The sequence below is a fragment of the Atractosteus spatula genome, chromosome 13 (assembly GCF_055471065.1).
Source record: "Atractosteus spatula isolate fAtrSpa1 chromosome 13, fAtrSpa1.hap1, whole genome shotgun sequence".
In the NCBI taxonomy this organism is placed as follows: Eukaryota; Metazoa; Chordata; class Actinopteri; order Semionotiformes; family Lepisosteidae; genus Atractosteus; species Atractosteus spatula.
The window spans coordinates 34,302,545-34,318,241 of record NC_142718.1 but is presented as its reverse complement, the minus strand read 5'-3'; the positions used below and the strand labels follow the sequence as shown (position 1 = coordinate 34,318,241).

At 43.1% G+C, this 15,697-nt stretch overlaps 1 protein-coding gene across 2 annotated transcripts in view; it reads left to right on the top strand.

The window, feature by feature from the left end:
• agap1 (ArfGAP with GTPase domain, ankyrin repeat and PH domain 1) overlaps positions 1–15,697 on the top strand; it is a 242,445-nt gene that overhangs the window by 218,197 nt on the left and 8,551 nt on the right. For both annotated transcript variants that reach the window (XM_088930493.1, XM_088930492.1), the window contains 2 exons: positions 1,430–1,520; positions 1,984–2,206. In XM_088930493.1, the coding sequence (XP_088786619.1) occupies positions 1,430–1,520; positions 1,984–2,206 (314 nt within the window). The remainder of the gene's footprint in view (positions 1–1,429; positions 1,521–1,983; positions 2,207–15,697) is intronic.

Genomic DNA, 15,697 nt, shown 5'->3' with positions numbered 1-15,697 from the left:
TTCTGACGGAAATATAACAGAAACCAAATCTTCTTTAAGATAAGCTCTAATAGCTAAGATCCTTTATCTGTTAGTAGTGTAAGTAGTTAGTATTATTATAGTTCTGCAGGGAAGGTAGTTGACTTAGTGGTGGCTGAGTGTAATTAGGCAGGTAATGTAATAAGAAGTAAACCCTGAAATCTAATGGCCCCTAAGGTTGAAGAAGTGATATAAAGAGTTCTTTCAGCCCTTCCAACATCAGGTCCTGTTAGGCCTGTGCTGCCGCTTGCTAACATAGTCTTGTGACATGCAGCCTCATCCTTCATGATAATATACAGTTCAAATAAGCTCAGGGCCACATAGTTTACAGGTGACTGTATTATAATACTGGAAGAATAGGAAATTACACATGAAAGTTAAAGTTTTAGAATCATAGCAGGAAAGCCCGTTTTTACTGTTTTTCTTCAGAGTGCTTAAGAAAAGAGTCCGCCGGTCTAGAGCCTGTCATATGTGGTCTCGGCTACTCCCCCAGCCTTGTCTTGCCCTGTCCACCCAACGCAGTTTTTGGTGTGGGGGCTTCGTAGCCAGGAAGGCGCGTGCTGTTTTTCAGTTCTGTGTCAGCTGGAGAGGTGCTCACCACTGGTGTGCTTTAAACCTCACAGGAATGTAATGTTAATACAGCACAGGTACATAACCTTCCCCCTCCCTGGCTAATTTTTCCCCATTGTAATTGGAAATGGCAATTATTCTTAACTTAAATATACCCCAAGTGATACCATTTATTTACCGGCTTTAGCTGAGCAGGGAATTTTGCTGCTGTGATTGTGTTTATGCCTGAGGGTTGGAGTAGCTGTGTTTAAAATATCTTTCCCATTTATTATGTTCCTTGTATTTATTTATTTACTCATTTTCGCACAGTAAAGGCAATGTGTTTCCAAGTCCGGGACCGAATGGCCAAATAGCTTTCTGTCAGTCTGCTAAGGTTGCGAGAGATGTGCCAGCAGGCACTTAAAACCTCATTGTGAATCCGCACTCCGGTTGCGGTCTCAGTGCGTTGATGAAACGCAGACAGCAGAGTGAGGACACTTTATTAGGAACTGAAATAAACAAGCATCCCAATCACACAAGTTGCATCAGCTGCTGTCAAGAATGTCTAAGAATGTGTTAACTACTGCACTGTGTGCTTGTTAATTTTATTACTTAACTCTTAATATCCAAACTCTACAAATTTGTAACACTTACCAGATGATGAATTCAACCCCGCATTGCTGAATGTACAGAATGACGGACCGTTGTTTCATTGCTGATTCAGTCATAAAGAATGCCGGCTTATTATGCTTGTGCATTTTCTAAAGTACAGGAGGAACAGAGAATAGTGGGAGGAGTGTCTCAGGGATAGCAGCTAATCGGGTCTGCGGGGCTGTCCAGTGACTGTGTTCTTTGTGTGCAGTCTCGCCTCACGAGCCAGACAGAGGCCATCGCTCTGCAGTCCATCAGGAACCTGCGAGGGAACTCCCACTGCGTTGACTGTGAGGCCCAGAGTGAGTACTGCAGTGGCTTCCACGTGGTGCACAGCTGGAAGATAGCCTGGAAATAACACAACCGTCGCTCTGAAACAGTAGAACAGTGCAATAGTCAATAGCAGTGTACACCTTAGACCGGCCTGGGTTATTCAGGCTTTATCAGAATTTCATCTCACATTGCCACTGCTATAGGTATAGAAGAAGGCAACAATTTATAGAAGTAGTTCAAGTAGGGAGCTGCGTCAGCATGTGTAGGCTGCAAAGGAACATGTTAAGGTTAATTCCATGCTGAAAAGAGAAGAAAAGAAACACAACCTTTTCGGCTGTGGGGCCTTCTTCAGGCGTGTGTTTCTTTTCTTCTCTTTTCAGCGTGGAATAAACCTTTACTTGTTCCTTTGCAGTTTATAGGAGTAGTTCCTTGCTGTAATTGAGGTCCTTCAAGTCGTGCCTTTCACCTGACCCTGGCTCTGTGCTGTCTCAGACCCGGACTGGGCCAGCCTGAACCTGGGCGCCCTGATCTGCATCGAGTGTTCCGGCATCCACCGCAACCTGGGCACCCACCTGTCCCGCGTGCGCTCCCTGGACCTGGACGAGTGGCCGCTGGAGCTCATCAAGGTCATGTCCTCCATCGGGAACGAGCTGGCCAATAGCGTGTGGGAGGGCAGCGCGCAGGGGCGGATAAAACCGGCCCCGGACTCCACCAGGTACGGCCCCCCAGGCGCTGGGCTCCAACCACGCCGCTCCTCTTCGCCGCGGCACTGGCTGACCTTTCCCGTCTCGCTCCTGGTCCCCCCCGTTATATCTCCATCGGACACCTTTATATTCAAAAAAGGCACAAAAACGCCACGTTTCCTGATGCTATTTTCCATGCGCGGATGGCAAAAGGCCAAGTTCATTTTACACTGCCGTAGTGCTGAGTAGGGCGTGCTGCCGCTGGAAAAGGAGAGAGCAGACCACAGCTATTCCCTGTTAGATAGCAAGGCCAGGGCAGGGTTTGTAGAACAGAAAGGTGGTGAAGCTGTGGCCAGCGTGGTACAGCAGGAGTTTCATCTGTGAAGTCCCCATAGCCGGGCCCAGCCTGCAGCTCTGAAGCGTTCTCTCCCTGCCATCACCTGGAGACGTGCGAGGAGTGGGCTGTAATTATCGCCTGCCTGGGCAGCTCAGCCCGGCCCTGGCCAGTGATCATAACAAATTAGAGCTGACTACTGTTCACATGAATATCGACTTCCCATTTTACATCAGGATCATTAGTCACGAAAAGCACCTTTTAATTACTCTCACGAAAAAAAATCTTTCAGTATGGATCCTGTTTGGCTTCCATTTTTTACTCCCCGTCTTTTCACTATTACATTTATTGTTCTTTTTTTTTTTTTGAGGCATGTAGCTCATTCAGTGTCAGAGGACAGATTAGAGTGGGGTCAATATTATCTCAATTAACCTGAGCCTCCTGCCAGAACTTTCCACTGATTTCACTAATTACTATCAATAGCACTTATAGCAGGGTTGCTTCAATTGCAAGGCACTCTCAGCTTGTCTGGAGGCGTCGCTCTCGTCAGTGACGGGTATACAGAACTCTACCGCGTTTCAGCCAGGAGCATTCGATACACTGCACCTCTGCCACGGACATAAAGAACAAATGCATGAAGATAGTGGAGCGTAACTGCAGTCGTATTTTTAATTATACTTGTGTAATTATGTCGGTTCTTTGCCTCTTTCATCTGTCCCCAGTACTATTATTAATTATTATTATACATAGTTCCATTCTTGTTTTTTTTTGTAAACTGCAGCTATGTTCACTTTTGTGTGGGTCCATTTCGTTTCTTTCTCAACGAGAGGAATGGGATGGTTATTTTTTTTAAAAACTGTCAAAAAGATGAACCTGCCAGTATTGATTTGAGTCTGTTGTTTTTTTGCCCTGTCAAAAACAGAGGGAGGGAGGGAGAAAAGGCAGGGGGGACAGTTGTTTTTGTGTACGGTTTTGCATTTTAGAGCGAGCGCGTGCGCAGGCTTGTGTCTGTTTGGAGACCGTTTCTGAGGGAAGGGAGGGGAGGGATAGGAAGCTGACCCTGTCCCAGCTGCGTTTGGGTGGCATCTGCTCCCCACATGTCATTTTCCTCATTAACAAGCAATTGAATTAATTAAATGCTTCTCACAGCAGCCGCACACATAACAAGCCGCTGTCAGCGTCCAAATTAGCACTGATCATCAATGATAATTTCCTTATTAGGTTGCTAAGTGGTGCTTGCGCTCACCGCTGCTGCAACGCTGTCCCTGCTGTGCCCTCGGCCGCTCGGCGCCGCAGGCCTGGAGTGACCACACACTCACGCTCGCCTGACCTCCTCCCGCCCTGACATGAACCGTATCTGTACCGGATCGAGAGGCCCGAAGTCGTTTTTGCGTATCTTCAAACAAGTACGAGATGGAAAGACAACGCTAGTGCAGTGTCCAAAACGCGTCGGATTGATCTTTGCAGGGAAAAAAATGCAAACGAAATATTTCTTGTGTCAAACGTATTCATCTTGTGGCTTACGTCCAGCTACATTCTCTTTCTATCACTAATTTTCTGTTACTTAGCTTTTTTGTACAACATAAAAAAACTGAAAACTGAAGTCTTCAGGCCAGAGCCCCTATTCTCTTTAGTTCCAACTGAAGCCCCTTGTCTCTTTTTTTTTAAATCTCCTTCCTAGAGCAGACCCTTTTCTTCACTTTCTGAGCTCATAGATTTTACTCTCTCCTCTGATGCCAGCCTCCCCTGTCCCTTCCCAAAAAAAGACAAGACAGACCAAATAAAAATGTGGAAAAAGGCGGAAAGTGGCCTGGTATTGTGTCCTGTACTCCTGGCTGATAAATTAAAACCCACCCTCGTGGTCTCTCAAGTGAGTAATAGAGGCAGAAATTTCATTTTGCAAGTGGCTGATTTAATGATCCAAAGGGTAATTAATGGCCTGATTATCTTAATGTTAAATATGGCCAGCAGCAATTACGCTGACCTCCCGCTTGTCAAGGTCTGGGCTACTCTTGCCTTTCAATTAAGGTCTGTTTTTGGGAGGGGGGGTGGATGGGGTGGGGGGGGGAGGAAAAATGGGGAGTATGACAGTCAGGATTAAATTTCTCCTCTTCTACGTTTTTGTCCATGTTTCTAGATGTTTTATGGGAGAGGAGAATTACCCTCTAAGAAATGTCTTTGGGTATCACACTTTAGCTGTCACAAGAAGCATAATTAATGGGTGGATATAACAGATAAAGATATGCATCTCTGTTGCTCTACACAGATGTATTTAAATATATACAAATATGTATAATGTACCGAGAGGCATTAAAATGCTGCTGATACAACTACTCATTAATGCTTCTCAGGACAATGCTTCTCAGGCATTTCAGATGCCCTAGTATTTCTGGTCTTTGTGACTCTTCACCAGCATCATTCAAACAGTACTTCAGAGAAAGCTGAACGTGAACTTGTGCATCTATATGTACAGTTTTGCTGACTTTAGTCATGTGGTGTTCCTGTCAGTAAAGATGTAACGTCTGTCCACCTAATATCAGAAAGCTTCTTATTGCTGGTAAGGGTCCTGGCCGCCCAGCATAGGGTGGAAAATGGGACAACACCCTGGGTGGGATGCCAGGCTTGAGCAGGACATCCCTGCTTAGCAAAGCACACGGAGAGAACCCACCCAAACATGGGGAGAACATGGAAATTCCACACAGATGGACGTAGCTTACCATCGGTTCTAGATCCCAAGAGCTCTGAGGCAGAAGCTCTAACCTCCCAACAAACATTTCCACCCTCAATGTATGTATATATATTCATTCCTCTTGAAACACAATGCAGAGTGCACTTTTTGTGCCTTTTATTATTATTTCTCGCTTTTTAAGTGTTGAAATCTCATGGTTTCAGCTCAGTCAGCTGTTTTTGCTTCCTCTTTGATTTCACGTGCTGTAGTGGCAGAACAGTATGGTGGAAAAGGATCTGTGCTTCGCATTCTGTACGAAACACCACGCAGAGTGTCTTTTATGAGAAGAATGGACGAGAGCTGATGCACGGAGGGGGGCGCACCGCGCTGAAATGGTAATGCTACGCTTATCAGGAAAATAGAAATGAAGAGTCACACAATCAGGGTCAAAGGATCAGCTGGCTGAGTGAATGACTGAGCCCCTCAGAGCTGATGTTCGGTGTGTCAGCTGCTGATTTGGAGACACTGTGAGACAGCCACTGTTAACCATCTTTGCTTAAAAGAGGCTGGCACTGAGACGAATCTGATCAGACATCAGTTTTTTTTTTCAGATCCCTTTACCATTGATCAGTTGATAATATATTGCCAGGTAGGTGGAGACAAAAGACTCTTATGAATAACAGCTGGGTGGACTGTCAAGAGATAAATAAATAGTTCCATCTGTGTGTACGTCCAGCCTCCCAGGCCCTGAGGTATCTCTGAATTTACATGGCGATAGGCCACCACGAAGGCAAGGCTTTCTGCGCTGTTCAGAGAGCTAGGCCCATTAGGACCCTCCAGATCCTGGCAACTGAAGAATTGTTGGCACCTCAGATTTGCTCCTTTCCCATTACATTAATTATGGCGAGTGTGCTATTGACACCAAGAACCAATGCCCTCTTCCCCCCTCCCTCCTCTTTGACAGGCCAAATTAACTGGCATGAGTGCACAGGACTGACAGTGGCACTAATTGCGTTATTGTGGCCACGGCAGTCTCGTTGGCGGGCATGCCCCAGTCCTCACCAGAGCCTCAGTTTGTCGATGTTTTCCAATTCAGATTTCACATCTTGTCTAAGAGTGTGACTGTCTAGGATAACCCTGCAAGGCCCTGCACTGAGAGAAGGGGAATGCAGTTGCGAATGTGTTAGAATGGCACTCTGTGCCAACTTCCAGCTGCGATCGTTTTTTCTCCCACTTGTGTTTTTTCACATTTATGCCATTGCTTAATCCACCAGCATACCTTTTGCTGGCGTTGCATTCAGTTTGCGTTTACTGCTGATGTTGAAATGTTAACCAAACTGCGCTTGTAAGTACTGAGTAAACTCGTTATCTGTAGTTTATGCAGGGTATGATTGTATAGACTTTTTGCTTCACAGTACATCGCATTTCCATCATAACTATTTGTAATCAATCAAAATTTCCGTTGAATATGCATACATCCACGAGGTAAATATTCTAGGGTTTTTTTTCTTTACTTGATTCCTAGCTGTTACGTTGTTTTTCTGCAATTTCCTGGAAATCAACATAGGTTTAAAAATGATTGTGAATGGAGAAAGAAAATGGAAAAGATGAAAAGGTTAGCTGTGGACTTGGTGAGGGAGAGGAAAAATCTATTGCTTTAGAAACCCTGCCTTAATACTTGGAGGCCTCACCTTAATTAGACAGCTGAAATATTGAATTCCCAGTGGAACAGTCGTGAAGTGCAAATGCAGGCATATTTAGCAGAATGTGAGGGTAATGAGTGATGTTCAGGCAGTAATAATTTAAGGGTATATTCAGACTCTGAAAAGACTATCTTTATGGCAAGAGATCCTTCTTCTTTCTTTAAATAAGGGCAGTGGGAACAGATTAAAAATTAGACAAGCTTCTAATCTGTGCATGGGTACAGGTGTTGCTCCCTGCAATAGGGAAGATATAGGACTCTTGGGGCCAATTGGGCTGAGAAGAGAACTGGACAGAGGTGGGGAAGTTCGCAGATGAAATAGCTTCCTGGTGTAATTAACAAACTGTGTTACCAGGCTAAACTGTGCTGAGCTGTATAATTTTATTTCAGTTTTAATGGAGATGAATGCAAGTGTTAAGATGATTTAGGTTTATTATTCGTTACCAAGCGAATGAATTGTTTGCTCAGTTCTGTTTCGGCCTGTGCAGAAGACTTTTCTTTTTACATTAGTTGTTAATATCTTTGCATCACATTTTTTGTCATTCAGAGCAATCTTTGCTTGAGTGCATTTTCTAAACCCATTTGGCAGGAATGTTTGTTTTTATCTCAGTAAGGAAGGGAAGATGGCCAATACCAAGTGTGCAAGAGGAGTTAGCAACCAGTACACCACTTTGGCATTAACCTTGTGTAGTGTTGCTCTGACCCGTCCCATATCTTAATTGCACCCTTTTCCACTGTGATGTAAGTAAGAAGTGCAAATATTATTTGCATCAGACTTAATTATGGAGCAATCAAACTTTGGCTTTTTACTCTCTAATTTCCTCTCCTGGCTAATTTAATTAATCACCCCCGGCTTGGTGATCACAGCTGCAACCGCTGGGTCATTAATTAGGCACATGTTGCTTTGCTGTGTGGCTGTCTGTGTGCGTATATATAGCTGTGTTTTTTTTTTCTTCCCACTGCTCATCTGCTGACAAAAGGCCAGTGGCTTTTGATCTGTGGTTGCCCCAGCGTTTATCTCAGTAGCCCAGTGACAGGCCCACAGTGTGTGCCATGGGCTCTCTGTTGATGTCTCCCGCCAGGCAGCTGATTAGGGGCCTCCCTGGGGATTCTGGGCCCCAGCTACAGGAGTCTCTGACATGGCATCACAGAATCTTTACCCCTTGACCTCTGCCCTCATCTGACATCAGCTAAACCTTCCAAGCACAGAACTTGCTGCGGGAAGGCAAATCAGTCTCCAGATCCTCTGGCCCCATTACTGTGCAGGCTTAATGAGAGAATCCAGTTATTGTTGCTGTTGTGTGCGTTTGTCCCTCCTTAAAAATATTGGTCGCTGCGCAATATATTGTCATACTAACCTTGCACCTGTGTTTTCTGTATGGATGAACAGGTTCATCCATGTGTTTGCATTTTGTATTTTTTGCCTTTTGCTGTTTGCAGCTTTGGTCTGAAAAGGAGTTCTTCTGGCACTTGACAAGGGGACACACAGAACTTCAGCGTTCTTACACAATAAAGTGATTGCATAAGCAAGAGACCCTGTGATCGTCCCGCACTGTACCTGACATGTACCACCTTAGGATGTTGAAAAAGCTAGCCAGCTGTTCATCCAGTCAGTCCGTCAGTGTGTCAGTCAGTCAGCAGCCTACAACTGTCACGCATGGTAAAAGCCAGCTAATCACTGTCTCAGCCGGTCTGTGGGAGTGATCTGTCACAGAGTGGAGATGTAGATTATGAGGGCTCGGGTGAGGTCCATTTGATCAATGTAACTAGCTGATTGTACTTGTCACTCCAGCTCTATTATCTTCCCGGTCATTGATATGAAGGAACCCATCCACCGCATTTTAAATAGCTGAAACACAGAGCACTGACAGGCAGGGCAGCGCAAATGTTTAAAATAATTGGATTCTACATTCTAATTCATCTGTAAAAGGATTCCTTGATTAAATTAGCCTAATAGATATTATTTTTTTACATGACTGCGTAGTATTGCCCGTAATCATGTCCCAACTAGGCTAACGAGCCTTCCAATTTACTATTGACATTAAACTGGCTAAAGAAAGACAATAACAGAGCAGTTTTTCCTCTTTATTTATGAAAAGGTATGCTAATGTGTACTAAAAGGAAAACTAAGGGGCTTATTAATGTTCAGGCCATCATATTATCTATTTTCCAGCTGATGTTATTTCCAGTTTAATAATAATAATAAAAATGCTTTTGTGTTTTTGCTCTTTTCATCTTATTGGTCAGAATTTGCAAAAAACAAATTAACAGCAGCACTTAAAAATAATGTATGTGGTCAGACTGCTGTAATTGGTGTACTTCAAAAGTCAGCAATCAGTTGTTCAGTTCTGTGTTTTTAATGTGTTTAGACTGAATTGGTTCATTCATAAACATGCATGCAATACAATTAAAACACTGCTCAAATGACTGCATATCCACCATATAGGAATATTTTCACATCGAAATTTGAAATCGCCTTTGTAGTTTCAGGAAATATTTTGTCATTGCAGTGGAGGAATGTAGTCAGATTGTCTCTGAGGTATACTCTTTTTATCTCTTTGTTATTTAGATTTACAAATAGGGTTTCATAGCCTGAGATATTATAATAGGACACTGATTCTTCAGGCTTCAGAATGGGCCTAGTTGTTATAGTTAAGAATTTCTTAAACATTTTAACCCTTTTTTTCATTTTTGTAAAAAAAATAAGTTCTCATTTTTTGTAGAAATGCTTCTTTTGATAGGAACATAATTCAGAACAATTTTTTACAGGCAATAGGACAGGTCTCTCTGCACCTGTGTTGAGTGTGCTCTTGTCCAATATTCTGAATATTATTAGGACCGTGCAGTGGTTTTATTAGATACATACAGGTATCACTTTCATACTTTCGCAAGGATGAGTGTGATACATTAATAGAATAATGTCTCGAGCTAAAAAAAAAAGTTCTTGGATTCATGGGCAGTGAAACTCATACTCAGGTATAGTTAAAAGTATATTCTCAAAGAAAACTTTTCGGAGTGTGCACATTGAATGTGCCCAATACTCAGGTTTGTTTTAGAGGCACACAGTTCACTCTGCAGTTCATTGTCCTTCGATATGACACAATCCTTCTGGGCCAGAAGAGCTCACAGACTCTCTACTGGCAGGACTTTCAGTACCTGAAAGTTAAATAACTATTCGTGGGGTGATCATGTATGTGGACACAATTTAAAATATAAGCTGTTTGTGTTGGTCTGTTTGTTTTTCCTTTTTCGTGACTTAAAATGTTGAGAACCTGTTCCTGTGAGCATTTCTCCACCAATAGTCCCTTATTAGGGACAGTCTGAAGAAAACACCTTTTCTTCAGTAGCAGGAATTATCGAAGAGTACAGACCAGGGTGTCAGGGTGTTATTCGCTGTCAGTAATGAGTAAATCTTTGAATGGCTACCAGAAGTAGCTCCTTAAGTGTCCTCCTCAGAACAGGTTACCTCTGTGTAAGTGTTGTAAAAACAAATATAGTGATGTGATGTGCCGTAAATAATGGAGAAAATCCCGAGGAAGTAGTAGATGTTAGAGCAAGTTACTAACTACTGGATACCGGGGCAAAGTATTGGAATTGTATGCTGTAAATTGTGGGAGGTTTATCATATTAAATGTACATAATAGAATTATTGAATAAGATTTTCAGGGTTTTTTTTTTACCGTTTAAAACCTGCCCGCATGTGATCCCAGTTCAGAAAAAGGCTTGCCTTCATGTATGAGTGAAGGTTTACAGTGGCTTGAAATTGATTTAAAACAAAGTGTTAGAGGCTTTAAAATTCCTAAGTGTCAGACTGGGGAATCCAAAATGAAAAGATTGTTTCAGAAAGCCAACATCAGTCAAAAGTAACATCGGAGGTAAACTCCCTGCCATCTTAAACCGGGATGAGAGAGCCAGAATATATTTCCTAAGAAAGTGCCTCAAGTGCTTCTCCTTTACTTCCTCTGAGAATTTTACATAATTAACACTGATAGAACGGAAAGCTTTCTTACCTCGTAGATGTCAACACCCCTCTGGGAAGCACTGATTTTAAGATACAGAGTGTCGGGTTCAGTAGGCATGCTCTCAAAGTCCCAGTGGAAATTGGATCAGATAAAAAAAAGGGGGCTGTAACCTCAAAACATGAAAAGTAAGGAAGAAAATTAAAGGCAGCATGCTCACAATGCCTGGGCACTATGCCTGCCACTGGATCACATCCTCCTGACAGGCAGCCCGGTCCACTAGACAGCTCAGATGTGGCGATCTGAAGACATGCAACTGTATCTAACCAGCACTTATAGATATTTTGCACCGTGTTGTGTTTTGCAGGAAGTATACTCAGCTGCCTTGTTGACGGTCACTTTTCTGAAGAGAAGTCCTGTCTGTAATGTGAAACAGAGCTCATTTATTCCACTGCATATTTTACTTCTTCTCTTTAAACAGTATAGACAACCAACTGCTTTCAAACCCTGCCAATTGCTCAGTCAGCTTTTCCTAAAACATTGTTGTTGGACCAGAGCAAGGCATGTGAGGTTCAGAGCTTAAGATGTCTGTGGTCTATTGACTTTTTCTCCTTCTTTGTTACAAATGTAGATTATTCCATTTTATTTTCTGAACTAGTAATGTCTGATAAAAATTAAGATTACAGATCTGATTAGATTCCTACAGGGTTTTAATACAGTGTGTTTCAGTTTTCAACAGGATTTTCACTGAAAGGTTAAAAGATCTGGGTGAACGTTGATCTTGCTCATTGCGCGTTGCTGTTAAGCAAAGGTTTTTGCAGTGGGGGTAGTGTTTTGTGCTTGTAAAATATGTAAAATCACCACTGGGATTGTTCAAAGGCTGAGTGCGAGCAGCTTTCTTATGGAGCAAGACGGTAATGTTTTGTCCTGAAGCTCCCATGAACTGGTTGGGTCACCCTTGCTTGGCTGATCTTGACCGGAACTTGCTCCCCAAACTGGTCATTCTTCTCTGCACCATTCACACTGCAGGAGGACCCTTTCTTCCAGCTTCCTCCCTTCAAGACAGCTGCTCTATAAGATGATGGGTAACCAGTCTCGAGCAGTGAAGAGCAGCTGAGGCTCTTAATCATTGACTTGTCCACCACACACTTCTTCAAACATCACCAGCAGGGTTTGGATTTCTCAGTCTTGCTCCTTATCCCCCCTCTCCCTCTCCCTCTCCCTCTCCCTCTCCCTCTCCCTCTTTTTCCGGCACTCTCTCCAATCACTCGGCCCTTGCCCCCTATTTGCATGCCGTTACTGGAGCGTTCCGATCCAGCTGATGAGACTTCAAATCCGCTTTGCCCATTTACTTCAGCAGGACAATTTTCAGCGCGGCTCAGGCCTGAGCTGGAGTTGAAATGAATCTGCAGATAATAAAATGCTGAGCTTAATTATCTGTGTCCGTCCAAGGGCAACTAACGACTAACTTGGAAAGTGTAATTGATTTCAGACTTTTGTGGGAAAAGAAAAAAGCCATCTCCACTGGGAAGGGAGAGAACAGGCCCCTCTGCTGTTCTGGGACAGAGCTGAGACGTACAGCCAAAACAGAGGTGTTGATATTCTATACTTGCCTGTCACTTAGCTTCAGTGTTTGGATCCTGTTTTTCTGAATATATGACTTAATTTTCACATGCCTCATTCTCAGAATGCTTTTACCTTTATGTATTAAAGTCAGATTTCTTGGTCAGCAGGAAAACATGAAGGCTTAGGCAGTGGCTGCCAAGCTGAGTGGCCAGACTAGGTTACGAACAGCAATGCAGCACTCCGGTTCTAAAACCAAAATTCAGTTAGTTAGATTTTAACCTTATTTCCAGGGCAAAAAACTTAAAAAGCTGGAAAACTGTAGCATTTGTGGTGTGGAGATCCAGTCAGCTGGAAAATTGCGCTTATTCTTCCTGAATGCAGCCTCTATCGCAGTCAAAGTTCCTCTTTAGACACACATCGCAGATCATGCCTGGATGCCTTCTTCACTGCAGTCGTGTGACGTTGAGCTATCTGCTTGACAGATTTAGCCTGTCAGACCTCATTACCTGCAAGTCATAGGTGTTTCTAATGAGCTAAATTAGCAATGTAATTAAATCAAGAAAGGTGGAATGAAGTGGAAGGTATCTAAGGAATAGAACAGATTACAAAGTTGTTTATTTCTTTTAAATCCCAAGATAGACTAATTTCAGTGTTTATGCACCTACCGCTGAATGCAGGGTGTTAAAACGTTGGAAGCTTTGTATGAAGCGCAAAGGAACAGGTAGGGTTTATTCCATGCTGAAAAGAAAGGAAACACAACGTTTCGGCTGTGGAGCCTTCTTCGTGTATAAAGTGGCTTGATTTGTCAGTGTTTTCACTTATACTTACAAAGATGTATATCTTACAAAGATATAGTAGGTACATGTGATTATAGATTGTGCAGGGCTAGATGACTACATGTTGTAGACCACAGTGGTGTTTCTCCAATAGTGGCTGGTTTCTACAATACATTAGTCTTTTTAGAGTGTTTCAGATAGAACGCTTCTAGTACTAGTACAAAGAAATTCCACATCTGTCAATACCATGATCACAGTTAATACCAAAAAACCCTATTCTTACTAGTTCTGTATTTTAAAAAGTATTGCTTTTTTGTTTAGATTGTGGGAACAATATGTGAAAAAAATCTAGGTATATTTGTAACACCTTTTGAGCACATGTCAGTTTCAGTGCCGTTCTTTGTTTTGGAAGATAAAACTAAATAAAAGAAAATTGGACAAAAGTACTGTTTTGAACAAAGGCCTCCCTCGCAGCCAAGGTGGTGTTTAAAGACTTACAGGAAAGCAAGAGAACACACAATGCTCTCCTGAGCACTTCAAAAAGCAAACGCAGAGAGAAGAGGAAAAGATAAAAACACAGATTAAAGGCGCTACTGATGTCAGCTGAATGGGGTTTTCTTCAAACTGACTGGCTGACTGCGTTAACCATTAATTGTAATTGATTTCACTTTAACTTAAGCAGTGTTCGGTCAATTTCCCCCTTTGTGTTTTACTGTCACTCCCTTTTGTGGCCGTACCAGTCTGCGCAGTCCCTGATTTGAGCTGTACAGGATGAGTCCTGGAGAGCTGGATGATGTGTGCTGCAGTGTGGCTGTGGGGAAGGCCTGCCTATTTCACACCTGAGGAGTTCTGCAGTCACTGTCCGAGCGGAATCGTTCATTTCACAGTTGTGAAAATCATTGATTTTTCTTTTTTTTTTGAGCAGTAGTTGGGAATCCCCCCCCCCCCCCTTTTCTGCTTCCTGTGGGATTCCTATGAACCCATATGTACCCCCTACCCTCACCCACAAAACCCCATCCCCTCCCTGCACTGCGAGATGGAAGCAGCTGGCGGGGTGTCCAGTCGCGGGCCTGTGAGCAGGGTGGCCTGGTGAAAAAGTCTGGTAAACAGAAGGCAGGCTTCAGGCCCGGGGAGGAGGGTGATGGCAGGAAGCTGATACCGTGAGTAAACACTGCCCACAAAGAACTCGGCCAGGGATAACAGAGAGAGACACAAACGCTGGCCTCCATACCTCCCCCCAACAACAAGACACAGGGGGAAGGCGGGAGGGGGCGCGAGGAAATCCAATAAATTGTTTCAGGAAGTGAGGAGCTGATGGAGATGTGATTGACACTTGCTTCTTATTACCATGGCGACGCATGCGGCTGCATTCCGCTGTGCAGTTTCCAATAGTGATCGGAAAGAATGGTGGAACCACGGTCCCTTAGAGTACTTACTGACATCATCCCTTCTGATGGCGTTTTCCATCTGCAGCTTGTAATAATGGCCAGATTAACGTGCAAGCTGTGGAGTTTAATAAAGCTATCGGTCTATCACACTTGTTTTTTGTTTTCTTTTCTTTTTGGGGAGGAAATATTCACAGGAGATTTTCTTACTAGCGGTTAAGTACATATTCAGTGGATCTCATAATGTAAGTCATTGTAGCAGGGTAGTGTTAGTTAATACAATGTACAGATCCATTTACAAAATTCATGTCAGATACCTGGAAACAAAGTATTACTATCTCGTAAGTTTGGGAGACAGTCATGCGATGCCGAAATACCTATTTAAAAAAAGTTACAACAGAAAAACCTTTTGTATTGCAAGCTTGTTATGTTTTTACATTTTAATACCAGCCTGCAGTAATGACCAGCAATTTTATTAAATTGATCTTTAATTACAGATTTGTCCAGTAACCTGCTTTTTTGTCTTTTGTTTTGTTGAATATTTGCTGCAGGAGGTGTGTGCCGTAGACTATCAATGCCGATCTTTGGGGGGCTGGTGCTTTAATTATCATCATAATTTCAGCACTCGGCGCGCAGGCTTAATCCAAAGTGATAAGTGAGACAAACACAGTGTGAATGGTAGTTTGTGCACAGGCGTAGGCAGGTACCCCAGTCTGCAGTGCCAGTGAGCGAGCCTGCGGCCCAGTTATTCTGAGCCCTCACAGGCGCAGGCTCTTGAAGAAGTGTTGTGGTGTGTGGGTAATTATTCCAATTACCGCGCTGTACTTTTCTAAGATATGCACTCCAAGACACAAATTAGAAGATAATGGTTGCATGTTACTTCTTATTGCTAACAGATTACCGAGTTTTAAATGAATCCCAAATGTGCCTGAAAACATGCCTAGGCGGACACTGTTTTTTTTTTCTCAGTTTAATTATCATCTTCATTATTCATCTTAATCTCAAGGTAATCATCGTGAATGATTGAAGAAGCCTGCAATCGGGATTTTTCACTAAGGCTCTTAGTAGCTGTATCCACTGTTGTTGGATGTTGTTTGCTCTGTTCTGTTCCAATTTTCATAGGCGTCTCTTGA